Raw genomic sequence first — 23,994 nt, forward strand, 5'->3', positions numbered from 1 at the left:
TATATTCAAGTTTAAGATATGTTCGTCAAGAAATCACTAGATACCGATGAGTCAGGAAATACTGAAACAAAGTCGTCCATTTTAGAATAATAGTTTTAAAAGCAAGTTTTAGCAATGCTCCAGTCTTAATCAGCTCCCTAACTCTAAGCACTGAAATTTGTTACACAGCACTGCATACGTTATTATGTGCATCTAGTTGAGGCATGTCAGAATCATAAGAACATCAATTTGCCCAATTTCATAGCTTGTGTACTCACTGCTACCAACATACCATGCAATTTATTTGGCCTTGTTATATCCGAGATAGGTGTAAAACTGCAGATACCAGCCATTGTACTTCCATTTTCTTACAGCAGGCTAGGCAAGTTTACATTCAGAGAAATGAGGAATTTGCCATATCCCTTGGTCTAAATAAGAAAGAAAAAAATGACCTTCAAAGGATTATGTTGTTTTGACCAAAGATCTATTTTGAATGAGTGTACCCAAATTCAAATAAAAAATGTTTGAGATCAAAGGTCGGGTCAAAAACTAACTTTTTTATCACAGGAAGTTTTTGAGAACAGATCAATAGATCTTTCAGTGGTTGTCATAAAAAAGAATAATCTCAGAAGTAGAAATCTTTGAAAAACATTCTGCAGCCTTTCTGCTTTTGCAAAAATATGTTCATGGCGGGGAACTTTGAAGGAGTTTTAATTCTACAGGTAAAGTATGCTCTGCTTATTGTATAGAGAGTTAAATATTAAATATGCAAAATTTACTGACTCCCAATATCTATTAAATGCTGCATTCGGTATGTCTTTGATCAGAAATCTCCCACTTTTTAATGGATTTGTGATCATTACAAAACAATAATGCTAATGGAATGGAATGGAATGGCAAATGTCATGTGACCAATAAAATTTGAAGAGAGTTGTTTCTTTTCATTCTTTTTACCGTTTGGGGGGGGGGGGAGACTCGATGAATGAAGTCACCGGTCAAAGATATTTGCCTTCAGGGGTTACCGTAATTCACCTGTGTAACTGATAATGTTGAGAAACTCATCCTGAGTAAATTGACTCATCAATTTTTCTGCTACAAGCATGAGTATTATGTTAATGGTTTACCAAAATCCATGCAAACACACACACACACACACACACACATATGAAGAATGTACATTTAGGCTTATGAATCTATATAAATTTCATTCATTGTCTTTGAGATACAATCAATAAAATACCAACCTATTAAATTAATTCAACTGTGCATATGTTGCTTGCATAACTTCATGCATGTGAAAGCTTTCAAGAAAAAATGTGCTGCATGTACAGTAAGCAATGTCTATGTATACTGTGAATGTGTATCATAACTACATTTATTTCATAAGTGACATATATTTTTATGCTCTGAATATAACATAATGCTCAGTTTCCTAAATAAACTTGTAAACTGTATTACTGAGCAGTGTGGTACAATGCAAATTAGCCAATAATGAGTCATTTAATCAATGGTAAATATTTCAAGTATTGTCCTCAGTAATATCAATTATTTTCTATATTTATCATTTAAATATGCATCTTTGACAAGATCATAAGGTCAGAATTGAGTAGTCTCACATCTGAGGTTTATGTTTTATGTAAATTGTGATGCGACAATGACATTTTGCAAAGCTCCTGTGAAACTTTTAACTAATACATGACAATTTTCAAACATCTATTTATGTACTTATGCACATTGAATAATAAATGAGAACCAGCAACACTCTAGTCAAATGCAAACTTCTTCCATTGGTTTTCCTTCCATGCGAAAGTATGACATCTCAATAAATTTCACACTATTGTCCCATGGTCCCGGCCCATGGTATGTAAAAACAAAACAAATTTGCTGCAATCACTTGCATTTGCTGAATGAGAAAGTGTTTTATCAGTTGTGAATTTATAATGCTGACATTTAGCATGGTTATCAACAGAACAGTAGGTTGCACAATTTCCCTGAATAAGAGATGAATAATTAAGATATGACTAGAGAAATTATTGAACAGGTGGTAATTAATTATGTATTCATAACAACACCATGCAATTTTACTGCTGACATTTTATTGATGAAAATTAACACGTCAATTCGTATTTACTATTTATTTCCATTTTTCACAGAAAAATTTACTTATTTACAACATATATTATCATGCATTAGGAGACCAAACACTAGTATCACTGAATTTGGAATTGAAACTTCATACACATGTCAACACTCTAATTTACGCACGTTCTGCAGTGTTTGTTTTAAATCTATAAAGAATTTGCCGATATTCCTATTTGGTGGAGTGAAAGGCCACTTTTGGAGATGTTTACGTGAATACTATGGTCTATTCCATATTTGGGATGGAAGGCGGGGGCTGTGTCAGAAGTTCCGACATCCTGCGATGAATGAATGTGAATTTATCTGTCAAGTACGTTCAATGACGTCATTCTTCCAAAAGGGTGAAACATCGAGTAAGACCCTTTGTCTGATTGGTTATCTTGTCGACCCGAAATGCCACACTTCTTGGTGATTTTAAAAGGCAATCCTGATGTTTTCGGCCAAAACTGTTATTTTTGTTTGTTTCAGCACATCAGTGTTGCAACCGCATAAAGAATATATATGTTCAGTCGGTGTTCTTATGTTTTAAAAGAAAGAATTAAGCCTTGCAAAGGCGAGGAAAGTGGCCAATGACAAAGCTTAATGTGAAATTACAGTGTTTACATCCGGGCACCGTACGAGGTATGCAGACAGGAACAGAGGAATGAAGGCGTGAATAATAAGCAACTGGGCTTGTTGGGTCGCTTGTCTTCCTGGATCCCTGCGTTAATCAGTAACTGTGCATGTATAATAACCTTACTATTTGTGATCAGTCGATGAAATTTGACCGTTTTCCTGCCATCTACAGCCGATATTTTAGTCAACACCGAGCGCTGGATTTTGACAGCTGAACTGAAAGCCGGTCTCGCGTCTTCGTCGCTCTCAAGCTTTCTACCCGTCAAACGATGTTGTTATATCTGTAACATTCACAGGTTCGGTTTTCTGTCGGTTTTATCCCTTCGCCGGTTCTTCATGTAAAACCAGTGGTGGACTTATTTGACGTTTTTGTTGGATTTACAATGTGTGGCTTTGTGTGAGGAAACTCAACGAAACCACACAAAGAGTTTCATTCATTTTCACATCAGCGTTTCTGCATCGTCTGGCTTCGTTCCTGCTTAATTCGACGTTCGAGTGCAGTCACTCTCAACCACCGGGGATAAAATTTCTAGCAAGACGGTCGATTTGTTTGGAATAACAAAATGGCCTTTCCGTCAAGTCACGTAAGTATCCTTCCCAAATACTGAACACGTATTGTAGGCTGTACTTGTCCTGGTGCTCTTGCATCTGCATCTGGCTTAGGATATTTTTATAAGTGAATGAAAGTATGCCATATCACGGTGTGCACGGTGATTACCGTGTGCCAGTCCGTGGTTGTCCGTGCCACCGACGGAGACGCCGGGTTTGCTGGCAATTTGAATGAATAAACTGCAGGTCACCCATTCAGTGTGGCAGGGGATTACGGTTTTACGAAAAGCCACTCGCATCGAGAAAGTCCCAATAGTAGAACGTATGATCGGGAAAATCCTATTATTTCAAATTTGCCAAAATAATGAAAATGTACAGTAGCGAGTATTATGTCTTTATCGAATGGCATCGGGTTCAGTACTTGACAATTTTCAGAATGAAAACTGTACGATGTACAAGAAAGCAAAATATCAAAGGTGACAGGTATTATTCATGCATTCAGATCGTATATCCATACGCTGCCGTTTAATTTAGTTTCTTGGTATTAACTTTGAAGACCAGTGCTGTAAATGGCATGGTACATATTTACATCATACATATACAGTTAAAATGGTATTGTATCTTGACAAATATAAATAAATGGGGTCAATTCGGTCAGAGTATGTTTTACATCACAACACGCTGTTTGATGGAGGCTTTATCAAATTCGTTGTTGAATGAAAATCAGACATTTGCTGGTCCCTTGTAGTATGATAGTGTAATGTATTAAAAACCAGCACAATTTAATTAAGCTGGTTTGGTGTTAACTTGATGTAATTTGTTTCTCTTCCACTGTCCATTGATGATTTCAACTTAATACCATGTAAGTAGTGCTGAGGTGAATATATAAGTTCTTATAGAAGCCACGGGTACATGTATACTTTCTTTAGGTGGCATATTTTATATATGTATTATGGACTGAACTCCAGAAGTAGGTTATATATGAACATGATGAAGCAGTGATGTGTTTTGTACTCATTCTGTGATTGAATTAGAACATTGTGATGCAGTGTAGTCTGTCAATGTTGTAAGACCATGGTGGTAGCACTGGTACTGGTAATGGTGAGGGTCTGACAATGGCACAGCAAAACATCAAAATATTTCATCCATGCATTTGTTTAACATATGTAGGTAGAGGCAGATGTCAATTCAGTATGCCAATCACGTTTCCATTGGTACATCAAGCTGCTGTTCAGTTCCACGTCAACACACCAGTCATTCTATCAAAGGAGCCCTTGCTTGACAAATTGAGTTTTTATTGCTCACCAAATTTTCTCCTGTTTATGCTCTTCGTCACAACAATTTACTGTGAAACATGCACCTGTTCATTCATTCACTTGCGTCATTAATTTTCAATGTCATTTCACACATGTGAACTTGATTATTGGGCAGTCAAAAAACATTATGACCTCTCACGACCATCACAAAGCCACAATCAACCTGTTAGAAAAAGAAAACTTGTGCTCTAATAATCAGATTCTATTAACAATGTGTTCACCTTCAGTCATGTAGCCCTGACTACTCCCTGAACTCAGATATTTTTCAGTTGTGCTCAGCAAATCTACATGTATGCTTCAGTGACAAGCATAATACACATTCTTGCCAATAAAACAAAACTTGAAATGCAATCAAGAGCTGGTTGGAATTTGTAGAATGAGGTAAATGCGATATAGTTTCAGTCTGGTCAACCAACTGGCACAATGAGCCCAAAACCATGACAATAACCCAATTGCCCTAAAGCCCCTTTCTTTAACTTCAAAGTATGCAAGTCAAAAATTCCATGGCAGGTTGTGAGCCGGAAAACCTTTCACTTTGTCATCACATATTAGACTGAGGAATTACTGGTTCTGCAATTCATGCAGAGAGTCATGCTCATTACCAGTCTGTGCCAATTTCTTTTGTTTACTTAGAAATTCAGACAGGTGTGAATACAAAAGAGTGTTTTGACAGCAAAGGAGAGTGTTAAGAAGTAAAGACAATATAATGGGCATTCAGTACCTTACTGTAAAAACCTTGTTTTGTCAAAAAGCCTGAATACCACTTAAATACCTTTGCAATGGAGCAAAAATGTTTTCGCAAGGCCTGAACAATTGGCACACATGTCATCAAATTTGTTTAATTATTGATTGAATGTAAATTTTTTGTTTCACATAAATATTTCATTCAAGTCTACACATGAAGAGAATTTTCCATAATGTGGTAGCAGCTTCACTTCATTTACTGTACAGTGTAGGCATAAACAGGTTAAATTTCCAGACTGTATCATTGCCGGCATAGAAATGAGATGCCTCTTATCCTAATACGCTACATTGACAACATAATAGATGCCTGTAGCGCAATTGCAGAGGAATTATGATGTATTGTGAAAGTGTATGACCACTCTATCAGCAGTTTGACAGATGTCTTTCTCTCTAGGGGAAATGACGGGTAATTTTACCCTGTTATGCAAATTTTAAGTAGGTAGAATTCCAGAAATGAAATTGAAATTTAATTAAGCAATCATCAGGAGACTAGTGTGTCAACATTGCAGATGTTTGCACATCTTACCCATTCACCTCAACCACAGACCCTAAAAAAAGATGCCTCAATATTGTGAGGTTTTGTTTGCCAGAAATAAATTGACCTGGCGCATGTAAATCTGAATCAAGAAAATGGGGTACTGTATGCAGATTAGAAGGTATATGCATCAGAGATAAAAACTCTATTCGATGTTTAGATATTTTTTGCCGCAAGCATGGTACAGTTGTTATCTCATTATTCACTATCACTGCATTTTTAAAAATTCACTGTTCCAACGAGATTTTGGCGTTTTTTGGCTGTATTAGTGTTGTGAAATAATATTGCTGATGATAAATGGAGACATTATATTTTTTGGTGATTAGTCACTGTGAATTTTAAGGGCTTGGTAGTGCGAATGTGGAAAGAAAAAATTGAAAGATAACACCAAACCGCACTGAGTAATTGCTGAGTAACATTTACGTTGTGACATCCTAAAAACATTGGGCCAGGCAGTGCCTAGTATTCCTATTTATGGAGCCGGAAGTAATCAAATATGTCGGAACATCATAGTTATTGGGAGGTTTCCAAGTGTGCTGCATAGATAGGAAATACAATTGCAAAATTTTGGGATGGTCACTTCCTACTCTAATTACGTTCTATTCCAATCCTAGTACTGGAGCTTATTTGATGTTAACTTTGAACTTCCTACGGAACTTCCTACTACAATTGTTGTTCTGTTGAGAGATGTTGGTGGGTGGCAAGCTGTTCACTCATAAAGCATGAATGGTCTGTCAGACTAATTCATTGAGAGATATCAACACAGTAAGGGGTGGCTGATTAATAGTAACATTGTAGTACCGGCCATGTCTATGTCACGTGTGAGTTGCAACAATATCTCAGGCAAAGTTGAAAAGAGCAATGACTAACTACACCAAGGCACCTACAGGTTATCTCTTTTTTGGTGTAATTTTTGAAGCAATGAAAGGGCTGCAATTTTGTTACGGTAGTTTTCGTAGGAAGCAAATAATAGCTATTAAGTGTCCTTGACAAATGAAGCAAGGTGTTGGCTGGCTCCATCATTTAGTCCACTCTGTGTACATAATAGTTTTAAAATAGTCATTCGAAGGATTTCAGTTATTGTTACCCTTTTGACCTTCTAATTTTACTATTTTCAACTGAAGGATGTAAAAATATGATATCACCTGCCCTCTACCTGATGTTCAATATTGATCATGCTGATATTACATCCAATAATGGTTTCCTATTACTGTGCATTTTAACTTGAATGTCCAAGTAAGCCGGGTGTCTTTTACTGTGCTGAACTTGTTGAAGTGTACATTTCCAATAAAGGCATAGAACACATCTGTTTGAAAATTCAGCATACAGTATTCTCCAGGGAGACGGGTTTGCAGGTGCATGGAGGCAATATTCAAACAGACTTTCCAGTTACACTGCCATGAATACCAAATTACTTTTAATAATTAATCAGATTAAATTTCTGATGTCCAGACGGTAGCCTGTGGTTATGTTGTCTACCATAGTTAAGACAGGGACTGTTCATCAATTCCTTTGTTACTGGCTTCATTCCCAACCCATGATAGGAAATTCCCAGCAGGTATCAGAAACTGCCACTCCACATCACGGCAGGGTCTTGCAAACAATAGATAGTACAGTCTAGGAAACACTAATCGTTACTAATAATCAAACACTAGAAACCAGTCAGGCTTGGTTTTTTCTAATGGTATATCTCCCAGGAGATATTAAATATCATCTGTGAAAAGAAGAGTCCTTTATTTGGCAAAGTGACCTGTTCAATTGAATTTACAACCATTTCCTCTAAAGTACAAGCTAATTGCTTTAGATAATAGTTTGTTTTTGCCTTGAGGTCTGGTAAATCATGGTTGTTTATAATTTCAACCTTTTGTATTGTTGTAACAGCCTAGCTGTGCATTTGAGCACCGTGTTTATGGCAATATTTTGAGTGGTTCATGACCACAGACCAGGCGTAGGTTGGATGGTTTCAGACAGTGGTGCTACTCATGCTAATGTGATTACAATCAGCAGTAATTAAATAAATGCATATAGTTGCAAAACCAACTTCATTGGCTAATGAATAGTGTAGTACATGCACTAGCAACATTTGTTAAGGAAAACATAATTAAAACATACACATGACAAACAAAATTCTCATTTCTTTTATCATGCAAAAATCAAGTTCTGAAGTTTAAATGCTACAATCATAATTTCCTAACAGAATTTTTGTACTTTCAAACTGTCATCCAATTTTTTTGTTGCCTATTGCATGTTCATGTTTGAACTGTGCCCCTTTTTTCTGTGAGACAATTGATCTTAGTTTCATGCCAATACTGTAAAAATCATAAATGCACTTATGAACAACATAATTGTCGACAAAGTTTCTCAGCCATGACAAACTAGTTACTGAAATTTTGAAATATTTTCTTAGGGTTTAGGTAATTAGCCATGGTTCAGCAGTAATAGAAATGATCATAGACTCTCAAAGTGACTGACTTCAATGTATCCAGGCGATGTTGTTAAATTTTAACAGATCAGTCAATCAGTAAGCAATTTTACTGCTACTAAAATATTATTTTGTGCATGTTGGGAACATGTTTATGTCTGAAAGACCAGTAACAAGTGGAAATGAAAGGAATGGCCCATAAAAAGGCAAATATTCTTATGGCTATGAAAGGTTCACTTTGGTCATTAATTTTACCATCAGTAAATATGAAACCTAACGTGAAACCAGTTGCTGCCATTTGAAATTATTTAGAATTTGATGACCATTGTAATGCTCAATGAACAGAACACTAAAGTGCAGTCAATGTGTTGGAAATAAGCAAAGTAATTTTCAGCCTGTGAAGTTAGGAAGCTAGATATTATGAAGTAGAATACAAGCACACTGATTGTAAAGTAGTTAGTAGTGATTGCCTGGAATGTGCTTTAGATCTCTACCCAGAACCCCATTGAACAGCTCCTTTTTCTCCAGGGTCTTTTTCTAACTGTAAAAATAACACTCTGTCAGAAGCTTCCGAATGGGCATGCATAGCGTTGGTCTGTATAGCGGCACATGTGAAGTCTTGATTTTACTTATTTGACCCTGGTAAGTCAACCCTTTCCCTGTGTACCTTTCCCTGGAGATGTGGTATCAGGCATTGTTCTCCTGCTGCTAAATATTCAAAGGAAATGCATGGCATTGTGGCAGACAATGTGGTCTGAGTGTACTTTACATCTGAAACCAAGCTCAGTCATGGAAAGAAAAACAACCAAAAGGCACCAATTGCGCAAGTTTATTAGTTTTAGTGCATGAAAGATTGAGAAGACCAATAAAGATTCAACCAGTGAGAAAACCTTTGAATTTAAGTAAGAATGTTAGCCAGTATTTAAATCTATAGAGGCATCTCAGTCAGTCAGTGGCTGTCTTTTGCAATAATTCTAGCCTCAAGCATACCACTTATCCCAAAACTCACTTACAGGTTATTAATGTTGCCTGTATTTAGCTGAATGAGAATTAGGCTCTCAAAGAATTGAATTTGTTTATACGTCACTTTCATGGTTATAAATTTTGTTTTGCTGCTTCAGGGCTTCCTGAAGCCATTGTCCCACAAGGACAAAGTTTGTGTCATTTCCAGTTAGTTATTTAGTAAACATTTTCAGTGAGTTTAGTGTGTGTGTGTTTTCTATGGAAAGAATCATTAGAATTATAGTAATCTATCACTGTGGACATCACACATACATGTTCAATAGCTGATTACGTAGAAAGCTTGAGGTTAAGAAACTGTGCCGTTCAAGGTAGTGAGAAAGTTAGTGAGAATTTATCATATTGATGTTTCACTGATAACAGCCCTAACATGGGTAAAGAACGTGCGGATAAAGCACAGTACAAGTAGGTTTATGTTTGTATCTTCTATGGCATACCATACATAGATCGCTAGGGAGAGGTGATTTAGCTAAAACCCAAACATCTCTCTCAGTGGGCTTGACGTATCTAACAAAGCAGCTTTTCTTTGTTGCTCTGTGTTTCATGTTACCAAATCTGCTAACCTGCCTTACCAAGTCAAATAGACTAATGAATATACTTTCAAAGCTATTAACTTCTCCAGTGGATGTTATTGGAGCAAATAAATCCTTTTTTAAATATAGAAAATAACTCTTTTTGGATAAGGTAAAAACAATACTTTATTGTAGCAGCTGCAGAAGATGGTTTTGAACATATGAAGTTGGAGGCTTAGTGTGTAGTGGTATAAACTAGCAGTAATATGATTATGAACTAGCATAGTCACAGGGTGGTGTACTATCTGCAAGATAAATGGGTGCATGGACATTGTATGTAGTGAGTTAGGGTTTCAAACTCTTTCCTGTCAACTTACCAAGATTGTTTTCACAGTATATATGGAATTTATACATCAAGAAAGGACACTCCTTTTTATAGCAGCTGTTGATACAACACATACACACAGTCTAAGACTGTAACAAGCCACTGTCTTTGTAGTATTTCCTGAAAAGAGTTAATTACTGCTTCAGGCAACTGTTACTGTTTTTCTTTTGGTTCATGTGGTCTGATGAGTTCTTTAGATAAAATGACCTATTTCTAAAAGCAGCTTGTGTGTCAAGAGTTTATCAGCAGATATCATGTTACGCTGTCTTTTAGTCCAGGCTGCAATATAGGTTGTGTATCCTTGTGTACGTGCCTCATGATCCATCAAAATAAACAGTGAGAAAGGCCTTTTTTTCTGTCAGGCACATCTACAAACCTGTCCTTGTATAGAATTGGTTTCTTCTGTCTCTTAAAGGGTGTAGTATTTTCCCTTAGGTTACTGTAAACTGTTGGATTCTCATGTCACTATATATGTAACCAAAGAGTTGTAGAATTGCATGATGCCCTTGACAATGTCAACATACAGCTGAACATTTTTCTTCTATCCTTGTATGGCATTAAAATTTCAGTCACAAAAGAGTACACATTTAATGCCATTTTTACTCAATTTTTATCCCAGCCCTCCTCAGTCTGTCTTTTTCAGTGAACCACATCGTCTGCTGAGACGCCTGTTGTCCTCAACCTGCTAATTCAAAGATAATCTGCAAAGGTTACGGATTCTGAATGCAGATATATTGTCATCTTCTGTTAGAGATGGCCTTAATGTCACAGTATCAGATTAAGAATCTTTTCAAGTCACTGATGAATGAGGACATGATAACCTAGAATGTAAAGGAAAGTTTCTGTACAGCATTAAATCATGAAAAGAAAATCCTTGGGGTTTCATATATGCCAGTGATGTGAGTACAGGGTGAGGTATTTGAATGCTCACTCGGGAGGTTTTGTGAGGATAGTTTAGTCGAGAGGAGATATGTCAATGCTGAAATTGTGGCTTGGGATCCAAGTGTTTCTCCACAAGGTTTTGTTAATGTAAAACCTTGGTGGCCTGCATTCATTGTCAATCCACTTCTTGCAAGAGTTAAGACTCAAAAGTCTGAAACCGATGAGAGTCAACTGCATGCACGACATTACTTACGGCTGTGTGGTCAGCATGTCATGCGCGCACGAGCCCGACAGCCTGGATGTATTGTGCAAAGTGCCAGAACCTTAAACCCAGGCAGGTTATAGAACCCAATACTCTAATCAAAATACAGTCTGTTTGCGTCAAGATTAAATGGAAAGTTACGGTTGTTGTCATTCATTGTTGAGTGAATCTGAAAGAGAACAATGTAAGAGAGGAGTTGTTTTCTGTCAACTAGTTCTTGGTATCCTGTCTAAGCCTTACTGATATACATATATATAGAAGTTGGCAATGTGTCTGTCCACAGAAGGCTGTCTGGTGCGTCTCAGTTACATGTTGACATCAGTCTTGTATAGAATCAGCTAAGATTAAGGTGGTGCACCTTTGTGAAGCAGGTCTTGCAGTGCATGTTAATCCTGCCATAAGTTCTGCACAGTGTTGCCATCTTCCATGGGAGAAGAGGTTAACTATGGGTCAACACTTTTCCTCCAGGAAAAACAAACTCAACCGTGTTCAGTGTTCAGATCCAGCTGTAAGTATACACATCAGTAAATATGCATCATTACATGGACCTGTGAAAAGTCGCATGCCTTTGTTAGCCATGCACTTTCAGAAAACTTAGCTCAGCAAACTGACAGATTAGACAGGTGTGCATAAAAATCTGATGAGGACCTAACCCATTTTTTAACACCAAAATTGATGAATCAGAAAAAGTTTGACATTTCAAATCAAACTGGAGCGCTAGCATAAATGATTAACGGTGTAGATGATTTGTAGGAGAGTAATGCAGTATGATGTAAGTTTACAAGTATTTTGATGTGCAACCAATTACAAAACAGGTGTCCCGGTCAATACGACAGACATTTCATGTTGCCAGTTTTGAGTATTGTTTTAAGGGTAAGTGGAATTTCCCATAAAAATATCAGACAAATTTTATGACATTCTTTCATTAACCCAGATGATTTCATCCCTGCACTGCTATGTCATACAACATGTAATCATGGTGCTGTTAGTACTCATGTAAAATGTAATGATGAATGCTTTTTCGAATTACTAAACTTGAGAATTTGTGAGTGTGCCTTTGGTTGTTTGCTGTTCAAAACTTCCATCATTATTCCTGTAACATCTCTGTTGTGTAAGCCATCTTAGTGAGTAGTAAGAGACAAGGTCACTTTCGCCTGGGCTTTTTTTTGTAGCTTCTTGTAAAATTTCGTGAGTGAAATTGGAAAAATTTTCACTTGATATGTAACAAGGATTCAAACACTAGTTTGATAGAGGAGGTATAGCAATTTCAATAACATGTTTTTACAAGGAGATACCATTAGACTGCCCCAGTTTTTCTTGACAGTAGTTAACTGGCTGCAACATGTTCATCCCACAATCTACACAACAGCCTATCACTAACGCGACAGTCTGTTGAAGTTTATTCCTTAAATTTATTCTGTTCGTAAACACATGAATGAGAATAAATAGATTGTATAATATTTATAAGAGTCTGCTTTCCCAAACCAAATGTATAGTAATGTGCATGTGATAGCACATACTCTGTTTCACATGTCATAAATTATGTAAGTGAATGGACATATTGCAAAACAAAATTGTCCAAATCAGGATATGTAATTGTAAATAATTCAGTCTGGGAAAGAAACTTACTGGTATGTCACTGTAGCTAATTTTTACAACTTTTACATCATTTGGAACTGAAGAGAAGTAGTTCCCTAATCTAGCCTTGTTTGGAGCTGGTAAATCCCTGCATTGTTCGCTGACATCAAAAGGTATGTGTGTGCCGCCGTGTTGAAGTGTAGGTACGACAGGATGAGTCATTAACCCTCCTGGTGAAAGGAATTCTGGGTGTAGGTTAATCAGTGATCCGACGACAAGCCAACTCAGTTGAGAAGTTAACTTCAGGCAGGACTGACTGAGAACACCAACAGCTCAATAGTGGTGTTTTTCTCATCGTTTTTTTCACTCCAGGAGAACAAATTAAGTATGTTTGTGTGAAGGATAATAGTCGCTGAAAATGTTGGTAAGTTTGACAGTAGTTTTGTGCTAATTTTGCTGCTTGGCCAAGTGTGGGCTGTAGTGATTCAAACAATCAGACAAGTGTATCACAGTTTCCGTTTTAATTTACTGGCATGTGGTAATTTTGTTTCACATTTTGTGTCAAGTCTTTCTGGTTTTTATTTCCCCTTTTGGAACTTTACCATTTTCTCTGGAGAAGGTCCTGATCGGAGCTGTATTGCTTTCAATGAATGATAGGCAACTAGCTTTGCTCAGCTGAGCAGTAAAGTACAGAAATCCATTAAGCTAATGGGTAAACACAAAGAGCAGGGCACCAGGTTCTTGTAAAACACCTGCCTCTCAGCTTTGATTGTAGGCTGTTTTTTTACTTTTCATAATTTTAACATATGTGTAGGGTTTACCGAAGTGTTTAGTTTTGCATGGTAGAGGAGGAAGGTGTATTCAGTAGGGTTGCGTGATTAGGTCATTTCCTGTCCAACTACATTTACCTGAATATTATGGCCACAGACCATATACGTCAACAACTATTGTGTCTATCATGTTGTGGCTGTGTCAATATTTGAATTTTTTTGAGCGTACCAGTTAAAATTCCAACTATTCACCATGTCTTCACACTCATGGGTTCCCAAGATGAGGGTTACAGCTGCCCTTCAAGAAAATATTTTCTCAAGGTGATTAGCACAGTTCTAAATTACCCATGAACAGTTTGGGGAGAAACTTGAACTGAACATGTCAACTGGTACTTAAATTTGGACAATGAAATTTGGTTCCATGTTTGTCTTGAGAATGGAGTCCAGTAAAGGTGGTGTTTGTGTCACAGTTTGGCTAATCTAAATCATTCATGTTAGTGTAGTAATTTATTCCCTACGCTAGTCACTGTGAACAACACCAGAGATCGCATTGCTGGGTTGAGAGAAAATAAAAAAGGTCAGCATGGCCAAGACCTTTTGAGAACATACAGGCCAGATTTCTGTGAATTTCTGTCTTCCCCACAAAATCAAAGTCCGGGATCAAAGTCAAGTTGCCAGTTTATGTTTAATGTTTCTTTTAAAAGATGTCTTTCAAGACACGTGGTGGTGTAAAACCCATTGATTGTACAAGACTGCTTTCTTCACTTACACCAGTGACGTAGGCACTTTCATGTTTGTTTGCATACCTTAGAGCAACGGAAGAGGCGCTAGATACAATAAGCAGTACCAAGAATAGAATTGTTATGCCAACTATGAATGCAAACAGCTGGCACACCTTTATGCTAAAGGTTCTACCATAGAATATGTCTGTGAAGAGGAAAAAATACTTCAGTGGAAAGAAACACAAATTTCGATAAGTTTTTGTAATTGTTTGATTATTACTTGAAAAGTTCACAATCAGTGATGACGTGCATGTTCATTGTAAACGTCCTTAAAGATTAGGAATGAAAACATGACCTTGTCTGTGTATCAGAAGAAAATCCCAAGAAAATAGAAGGGTCTGCTGTAACAGGATGTGACCTCTTGACTCAACTGTTTGAGAAGTATTTCACATCACCGTGGGTGTGGTATGTGGACCACTGGTGTATCAATGATGGCTGCCTGAGACTAATACCATAGAGAGGCTTGCCATATTCACCGCAGCGGAATGCCTCCAATGTCTGATTATTATCCTTTCCAAATGTAGTGGGAAGGGGAACATGAAATAACTGACACTAAAGTATGGGTGTATTAGGTTTATGGTGAGGACACCAATTTAAAAGTTTGTGAGCACATCCAGCAGTTAGACCAAAAGACCCAGTACTTTATTGATGATTTAAGCCTGTATCATGTGAGTCCCAGGTTACAAAATTTGGACAAATCAGGAATTACTGTAGGCACAGTTTACAACCTCCACCCTAGATGCAGTTGCCATGGTTTTGTGAAGGTACCACATTTATGAAGAGGGGGCGTACATACCCTGTAAACAAACAGTGGCTGGATATTAAAGTATAATTGATTAATTATTATCTAGAAATATTATCAGTACTCTTTTGTGAGTTTGTGCCATCTGGCCAAGATTCATATGAGTCAGGACAATAGCAAATAACATTTTATAAAGAGAAAATGTTTCAGCAAGGAAAAGTTTGCCGTCTTTTCTGTTGAACTGCACACATGTTTGTGCAGTGATGAAGTCAATATGCAACAGTTGTTACAGAATAGCATGATTCATTCCTCTTGTAGATAGCCCAGGGTGAACTTGAACGTATCATGAGTATGGTAATGATGTCATGTACATGTATATGAAGCTAGTATAGCTTCAGTGTCAATAATGCTGGTATTGTGTGATTTCATTAGAAAGGAAGTTGTTAGAGGAAATGTTATGAGGAAATCTATTGTTGGACAGTATTTTCTCTTTGATTCCCTCCAGTTCTAAATACTTACATCCCCTCTGAAAACCTCATGTGAGCCAGTGCTTGCCCTTTCATCCCCAGTTTGCTAGTCTGTAGGCCCAATTATGCCAAAGGTAACGATAGCTAATATCCAAACTTTGGTGATCAGGAATTGATGTGGGATATCCCTGAGAAGTGATCGCCTAAAGTCAGAATTTGTCAGTGGCATTTCTGTTTTATTGTCAAAGAGCATTCTTTGTACAAAAAACGCTTTCATGCCCCATTAATTAAATACTTTTTGCCCCTTGGCAGCAAGAAGTCAGTTGAGATAACATTCAGGGTGCCGGTACCTTGAAAGGTGCACGTTGTCGGCCGCCAACATTTGATCCTGTATAAACTTTTCAGTGCAAATGTAGCATTACACAGATTGGGAGTCCTCCAGGTTGTTGTTCTTTTCTTGACATGTGATAAATGACCAGTCTCAAGGTTGCTAAAATACTGTACAATTAGGTTGGCAGAAGGACATTACTTGATGTTAACCCGGCTTTTCAGGGGACTCATTTTCATATACACATGGGTATCGCTAAATTTCACAACTTACACATTCAGTTTGCATGTAGTCAGATTCTACCATATACTTAAAGAAATAAACAATACAGAGGTCAATGTAGTCGTTGAGCTCATTTTTCAGCTGCACAGTGTGGTTGAGTATTTTTACATCCTCTGATTTCAGGAAGTGTGGACATGTTACAGCTACGATGTCCAAAAGTTTGTGGTTTGAAATGGTGGGCATACATTCCTGTGGACGGGGCAATATGAAATTTAATATGATTTCCTTCTTTTGCTTACAGAGAGTACTGGCCAAGGCACTGTATGACAATCTGGCTGAAGCCCCAGATGAATTGGCTTTTCGGAAAGGAGATATTGTGACAGTGATTGAGCAAAATACCAATGGTTTGGAAGGCTGGTGGTTATGTTCACTTAATGGCAGGCAGGGCATTGCCCCGGGAAACAGACTGAAGTTACTGGCTGGAATGTATGACAATCCATATGAGGTCAAGAAAACTGTTGGCCTCTCTCCACAACATCAACCAAAACAACAAAGGAAAAGCTGGGAAACAGCACCAGCAAAGGTGAGAAAGCCACAGTTGTCTTGTTTTATACTTTGCACATGAAGATACAAGTATCCTGAGTTACTGCTGTATTTTAATCCCTTGTACTTTCATTAAAATGTTTACTCAGTGTTATCAACATGACTTTACTATTGTTTTCTGTTAGCCAGTGAGATCAGCTTGTCATCAGACGTATTAAATCTATGCTATTAAGTTTCACCTAAATCAACAGTAGAAAATATACCATCATATTGACTATGGCTTGGTGTCAAATATTGCTGGGGGTTAGTAAAATATTAATGCATGAATACTCCCATGGGTACAAAATTCCAGATTTAATGTCACTGCTACCTACCAGTTATGTCAATCAATTAACTCTTCATATAGTGCTAGCAATATTATTTTACCCTGTCACCAGTGCAGGAGGTTACAAATGTGATAGAACTCCAGGGTAAGGTAGCATCCTATTCCAATATATTAAATCAAATACATCCAGTATATTCAGGGTGGCTGACTGACTCAGTTTTCAGCAGGGCAGTTGAAAAATTTTCATCCGTTAATCAGGTTTTCCAACAAAACAGGAGGTACAGATCATTTCAAACTGAATATTTCATTTTAGTTTTTATTCACTGAAGCATACAGAACTCAATAAATGGGTGTCAAAGGTCACATGTTTGTGGACCAAAGTAAATAATAGCACTAAAGATTGAAGTGTATGATGTGAGATGGGAGGTACCGTAGTACTTGATGCTTGATACAATCAACAGCAAACATCCTACAGTTTGTTTTGGTCAATCTTACTCTTGTATTAATCCCACAAAGCAGAGGCAGGCGGTGAGAAATAAATAAATGTTCACATGGAAATTGTTGTAAGACAATGAAGTGTACTTGGTCAGAAAAACCCACTTGTTAAAAGATATCTAAATTGTTTGAACTGATACAGCACATCACATCTTTTCCAAATATTTGCAATTTTTGTCTTTTGGTTTTTTGTTTGAAAAAGAAAATATTGCTTTCACCATCTGAAAAACAAAATGTTGCCAGAACTTTGGCATGTTTATGAATTTGTGACAAAAATATGTGCATTGAATTTTGATGGTGAAAAGTAGGATCTGCTGGCATGGATATCGTGTTAATAATTGAATTCTGATGACTTTGCAGGTATTGATTCCTCAGAGACAGGGACAAAAGTACTACTACGATAGTCCAGGTAATCAGAGACATAATCAGCAGACAGAAGATGCCCAAGAGGACTATGATATACCACCATCCAGATATCCTCCCAATGTACAAATGCATGCACAGTACCCACAAGATACCTATGATACTCCAAGAAGTATGATGTCAAAAGAGCATCCATCTCCATCTGAAGAGGTTTATGATGTGCCACCAATTCATCACCAAGTGGAGGTGACGGGACCTACTGAAATCTATGATGTGCCACCAAGCCATGGCTATCCAACTGAGATATATGATGTACCACCAAGCCACCAGCCGACAATGCCATCAACCCACCAGCCAGCTGTACCACCAACCCACAAGGCAACTGTACAACCAACTCAATACCCAGTAGAAATTTATGATGTTCCACCAAGCCATGCTGTTGACCAGGGACCTACTGAAGTATATGATGTTCCTCCTAGACATGATATGCCCAGTCACCACGGTGGTCCTAAAGAAATGAACAACATCCAAAAAGAACCAGAGACATCAATAAAGCCAACCAAGACAACTGAATTGCCCAAGTTCTTAGAAGAAGACTATGATATTCCAGTCGCTTACAATGAACAGGGGAACCAGAAGGGGGAAATTTATGATATACCTCCTTCCCTCAAACATGACCAATACCCCCAGGAAGTGTATGATGTCCCTCCAAAGAGGTTGCCAAATACCAGCAACATGGAGGTATATGATGTCCCCAAAAGCATGGGAAACTTATCTGGGAATGAATATGATGAAGATTATTCAGACTATGTGTATGACGTGCCACCACAGGTGACCAAGGACCGACAAGATGGTGTGATAGGTTCACCGGCCACCATCATCAAACCTGGCATGGATAAGCTGGATGCAGGCATGAAGCAAATGAGTATTGGGAGCAGCAAAACACTGCCTGGAAGAGAACTAAACATTGACCTAGATGCTGCAATGGACTTGCTAGTCAAGCTCCAACAAAGAGTAGACTCTTCAGTGACCCATTTACTCAGTTTTGTCGGTAGCAGTTGGAGACGCAGGTCCAGCCTGGAGCCCAAGATTTATGAGATCAAAGGTGCCTGCTATGCTGTGAAAGCATTACTCAGTGACTTTGTTGAATTCTCAAGGGGGGCTGCTATCAACTCTGCCAAAGCAACTGATCACAATCTGCAGCGAAAGCTGAAAAGTTACCTGCAACCTTTGGAGAATACCTTAGCTACTATCAGCAAATCATTAGAGATTCTCGATGACATGGACTGGCAAGTCACCAAACTCTGCCTGACAGAGAGCTTGAAAACACCTGATGATTTGGATCACATAGTAATGTGTGCTCGCAGTATGCCTGAAGATGTGCGGCAGCTAGCATCCATCATCCATGGAAACTCAACCCTTATATTCAAACGAGCTAGGCAAAATAGCAGTTCACCAGTGCAAAGCCGTCCTTTGCCAACACCGCCAGGGTCAAAGGGAAATTCACCCAAGCATTCACCCACAGGCACAGGCAGTCCCATGGGCACTCTGAAACAACAGAAACCCAGCTGGATCAAAACAGAAGCTGAGAGGGATACTTCCCCAAGCAAACAAGGTAAAGAGAAAGTTCAAGCCAGGCCTTTGCCGTATGTACCGGGTGACACCCTTGAAAACCTGCAGAGGAAGACCAATAAGTATGGGAAAGGCTGGCTGGATGATTATGACTATGTCCACTTGGAAGGCAGAGAGGCTTTTGAGAGAAGACAGAAGGAATTACTGCAGAAAGGGGATGCTATAAAACAAGAACAGTTGCAGCAGCAGCAACAGAGGCAGTTTGAGGAATTAGAAAAGGAAGCGACAAAACCAGTGAACAGTGATTCATCAGAATGGACTCCGCCTAAAAGCAACAGACAATCACTTCTTGGAGTCAATGATAAACACTTACTGACCTTCTATGCAGATCAGATGGATTCACTGATCACATCCTTGAACAATGCCATCGATGCCTTTTACAGTGCTATTGACTCAAACCAGCCTCCAAAGATCTTTGTGGCTCACGGCAAGTTTGTCATACTCAGTGCCCACAAACTTGTGTTCATTGGTGATACCCTGTACCGGAGCATTGACAGCAACGACATCCGCAATAAAGTGATGCACTCCACGGATCTGCTGTGTGAGTGTCTCAAAGTGACTGTTGGCAGCATCAAGACGGCTGCACTTGAATACCCTGCAATACATGCTATGCAAGAGATGGTAGATAGAATCATGGACATCTCACAGGCATCACAGGACTTAAAACGTGTCATCTGTCAGTTTGCAGCTTTATGATGATCATAAACCATACATTTGTGATCAGCTATGTGTAAATACTCTAAAAGAGACAATCTGTGCTACTTTTGAACCATAAAACATTTAAGTAACATGTGTTTGTGTTTCTCATCAACAGACCTTTTGCCATTTCAACTCAAAGCCTGTTGTACATGTGATCAAGTGTCTGTCTCTCCAGGATAATAATAATTGCAATGGCTGCCTTGAATCCGTTTCATCAGAAGTAGGTTGAATACTGCTGTGGAAACGTTTTGCAACTATTAAGGGAATGCTTAGCTTTAGTGAACGCATTGAAAGTAGCATGTATCACGTACGGCATGGCCAATTATAGACTTGTTTTGTCAAAGTTCAAGTAGTATGATAGGTACAGATAGACTAAGAGTAACGATATATTTTGTTGTAATTCAAATTTGATTAGATACTGGCTCTAGGACACACACAATTACCATACAAGATTCCATGTAACCAGATGTAGGAATATTATCCATGATCATACATTGCCTATAGCATGCCTCCTAGCAAAACTGGTAGACTTTGTATAGTTGTAAATATTGGGTCTGGAATTTGAAACCATGATACTAGTATGTGATTTATTTATACATTAAGTGTCGCATTGTCAAACTGCCATTTTGTGTCAAATGTTACCCACAATTGGTCAAAATTCCAATGGTGTAGTCAGTGGTATGTACATGTAGTTATAAAAGCTATCTATAGCTAGCAGCTAGAATGGACTGGTGCCAGAAATAGACATCTCAACTCAATGACTGGTGTTTGGATCTTGAAATTTCAAACACTTCCTGAAGTGATATTTTGTGCTTATTTCTGAGTCTTATACCAATTTAGTAGTAGACAAAAATTGCCTTTCCTCCCAACACCAGCCAACCACTCTTGGAGATTTTATCCGAACTTTCAACAAGTTACAATTCTTAAGAGTACGTTCACTAGTTTCATTTTTGTCCATTACGTGATCGTAACTGGAATGAGGTATTTCAATCTCTTTCCCAGTTTTATTTTTTTTCGGAAAAGAAAAAAATCTTTGATCAATGATGTTACAATGCTCTCATCTTACTGTGTATATTGGTTGCACAGATCAAAACTTAAGAGATTATTTTTATATTGAAATGTTTACTTTTCTTTTGTTATTTAAATTTCTTGCATAATATTGTTTTCCTTTAAAAATCCTAAAGTTCAAATTCCACATTGTAAATGCAGGTTTCTGTCAGGCAGTGGTAGAGTACCTCTTAATGAATGTCTTTGTGTGTGACATACCATGCATTGTTGTTATTCTCTGTGACTTCAGTGAGCATTCGCCAGCAGACTTCTAGTCTGTCTGGAAACTTGGAGTAATTTGAAAACTTTGGGATTTGAAATCTGCAGGGGTCTAACATCATGCAACCAAAGAACGAACAATAGCATTAGAAAGTCTCCCCCATGCACACTCAAGGTAGACCACATGTGTCTCAGTTGTTAGGTATACAGTGAGTGTATTTACCCTCTTGTCTGGCTTGGTGAAAAGCACCAGAAAGATGATAGGTCATTGTAAGATTATTAGGCCACTTGATTTGCAAGTGATAATTCATCTCTTAGCAACAGCTCTTCTGTCGCAGAATTCCAACATTTATATGGCAGAAGTGAATTCAGTAACACTTTTTTTCTGGCTGATATTTTTATCCCAGTCATTGACCTAACCACAATGCAAGGAATGTATTCCATTGTGAGGTACATTTTGCTGTCCATTTTAGTAGGAAGGGACAATGGCTGAGTTTAGCAGCAGTTTCACTTGAATCAAACCCCAGACAGCAATTATACTCTCTTCTCTTCATTCTTTTCTTTATAGCATATCAGAAAAAAACAATGCATCAGCCTGTAAAAGTCACATTCAGTCTTGAACACAATTGCGGAAACCAAACTCACTCTTGAAGACACACAACCACCAAAGTCACAGTCATGTCCTATTCTACAAAAGATTTTGTAGTGTGTCAGTGATGTGGAACTTCTGTAAAATATTTTTAAAATGATTTTACCTTTAAGTGTTGTGGATGAAGTCTCTTCGTCAGGTTTTTATATTTTCGATTTTTTATCACTAATATTAAGTTGTAAAATATTCAGACAAATTAAGATATCGCCTTTGAAAGAGGGCTCTGATGTGATGGCCAAAAGATTGTCAAGCATTTTCAGTCTGAAATAACAGTCTACTGTTATCGTTCCCTAGTCATGAATGCCTGATCAATTGCAGAAAAGATACTGTGAGCTATTTGTGCTGGGTCATGGGGTCACTGATCCCCAGTCAAACAAACGAGGATGTCACATACATGATACTTGTGATATAATCGGAAAGTGCAACACTGGGCATCGGCAGTCATAAACATAACATCTAACACAAAATGAAGGTCTTCTTTTCATATTAAGTGTCACTGCAAGCCATAAAAAAAAACTATTTGAAATTTTGTGCACTTCCGTTGTGATATACCTTTGGTGAAATGAACTGAAAAATACATCGAGCTTTGTTTGCAGCAAGTAGATTCTATCCTGAGATAAAATCCTGTGAAAGGGTACTTATCTTTTCACACACCTTATGTTCTCCAAGCATCAGATGAGATGTTGCATCTCAAACAACTACAGGCTGTAAGCTAGGTTTGCTAACGTATGAAATGATAATCAGAAATGTTTCTGTGACAGGGTAAATCTTTATGTTGATCCATATTTAATGACTAGGCTGGCACATTAGATTGTGTGTCCTTAATGTTTAATGTGTCTGTTAAAACATGATTATTGTTTAGGTGGTCTTGCCTATGTACTGACTGAAAATGTTTTGTGCAAATAAATATTATATGCTCTTTTTCATCAGAAATAATTGATCTGTTGTGATTTGTGAGTGAAAGGTGTCACAGATGTTGGTTCACACAGACGGGTGGGATTTTGCTAATGACTAACTGCCTGTAATGTCCTGTGAGGGCTTGTCGCTCTGATGAGGTTTGCTGTGTGGGGGCAAGTTCCTGCAAACTCTGTGGTCTGTAGTCAAAAGACACCAGGGCTCTTTGTGAAATGGGCTCGTAAAGTGGATAGTCGATGCCTTGTTTGTTGTTTATGATTTTAGCCTTGGTTTGTAAAATCTGAAGCAAAATGTGCTATTTTGAGCCTCTGCCTTCTGAGTGCAGATCCACATTTCTAATTAATGAGAAGCTTTCAGTGAGAGGGGAGTTATAGAATTATCCTGAGAACATCAAAGGTTCAATGTCCAACTGTCACCTTCTATACTTGCTTACAAATTGCAAATCAGACAGCCACAGCCACAGACCTACAGCCTTGTTGTGAAGATTGGAAGTTCTATGCATTTAGCTTTACTGTTGGTAACATGTAAATGTAACTGGATTACATGTACATGTGTATGGAGGCCAAGCGTTAATTGTTCCATTCAGAGGCATTCTTTTCCATGGAATGCCCCACTTCCATGGAAAATTTATGTACCATTAACTGAAACCCACACATGTATGATATATTACCATTTCCAGGGAGTGTACCCTAATGTCACATATCTTTGTAAACACTACTTTGTGTAAGTTTCGTTTTCCTCTGTAAAAGTAAACTTTTCCATGAGAAAATTCCAGACAGCCAGACATTCAGACCCAATTGCTGCTAATTAAATTTCAGCATCAGTAGCCGAACAACATGTTTTACCATACAAGTGAAT

At 37.9% G+C, this 23,994-nt stretch overlaps 1 protein-coding gene across 2 annotated transcripts; it reads left to right on the forward strand.

The window, feature by feature from the left end:
• The first annotated feature begins 2,743 nt into the window (after positions 1–2,743).
• LOC139148393 (breast cancer anti-estrogen resistance protein 1-like) lies at positions 2,744–23,157 on the forward strand. 2 transcript variants are annotated; one of them, XM_070719829.1, is made up of 3 exons: positions 2,744–3,317; positions 16,551–16,832; positions 17,973–23,157. In XM_070719829.1, exons 1-3 carry the CDS (start codon positions 3,297–3,299, stop codon positions 20,301–20,303), a joined length of 2,634 nt encoding a protein of 877 aa, XP_070575930.1. In that variant the 5' UTR covers positions 2,744–3,296; the 3' UTR covers positions 20,304–23,157. The 2 variants fall into 2 exon arrangements, with proteins under 2 accessions (XP_070575930.1, XP_070575931.1); XM_070719830.1 differs by lacking the exon at positions 2,744–3,317 and adding an exon at positions 13,179–13,362.
• The last annotated feature ends 837 nt before the right edge of the window (positions 23,158–23,994 follow it).

This window comes from Ptychodera flava, chromosome 13 (assembly GCF_041260155.1).
Source record: "Ptychodera flava strain L36383 chromosome 13, AS_Pfla_20210202, whole genome shotgun sequence".
Lineage (NCBI taxonomy): Eukaryota > Metazoa > Hemichordata > Enteropneusta > Ptychoderidae > Ptychodera > Ptychodera flava.

Coding starts and splice junctions, on each gene's coding strand:
- LOC139148393 (XM_070719829.1), top strand. CDS start 3,297: ATGGCCTTTCCGTCAAGTCAC. Junction 3,318..16,550: donor TGGCCTTTCCGTCAAGTCAC/GTAAGTATCCTT, acceptor TTTTGCTTACAG/AGAGTACTGGCCAAGGCACT. Junction 16,833..17,972: donor GGGAAACAGCACCAGCAAAG/GTGAGAAAGCCA, acceptor ATGACTTTGCAG/GTATTGATTCCTCAGAGACA.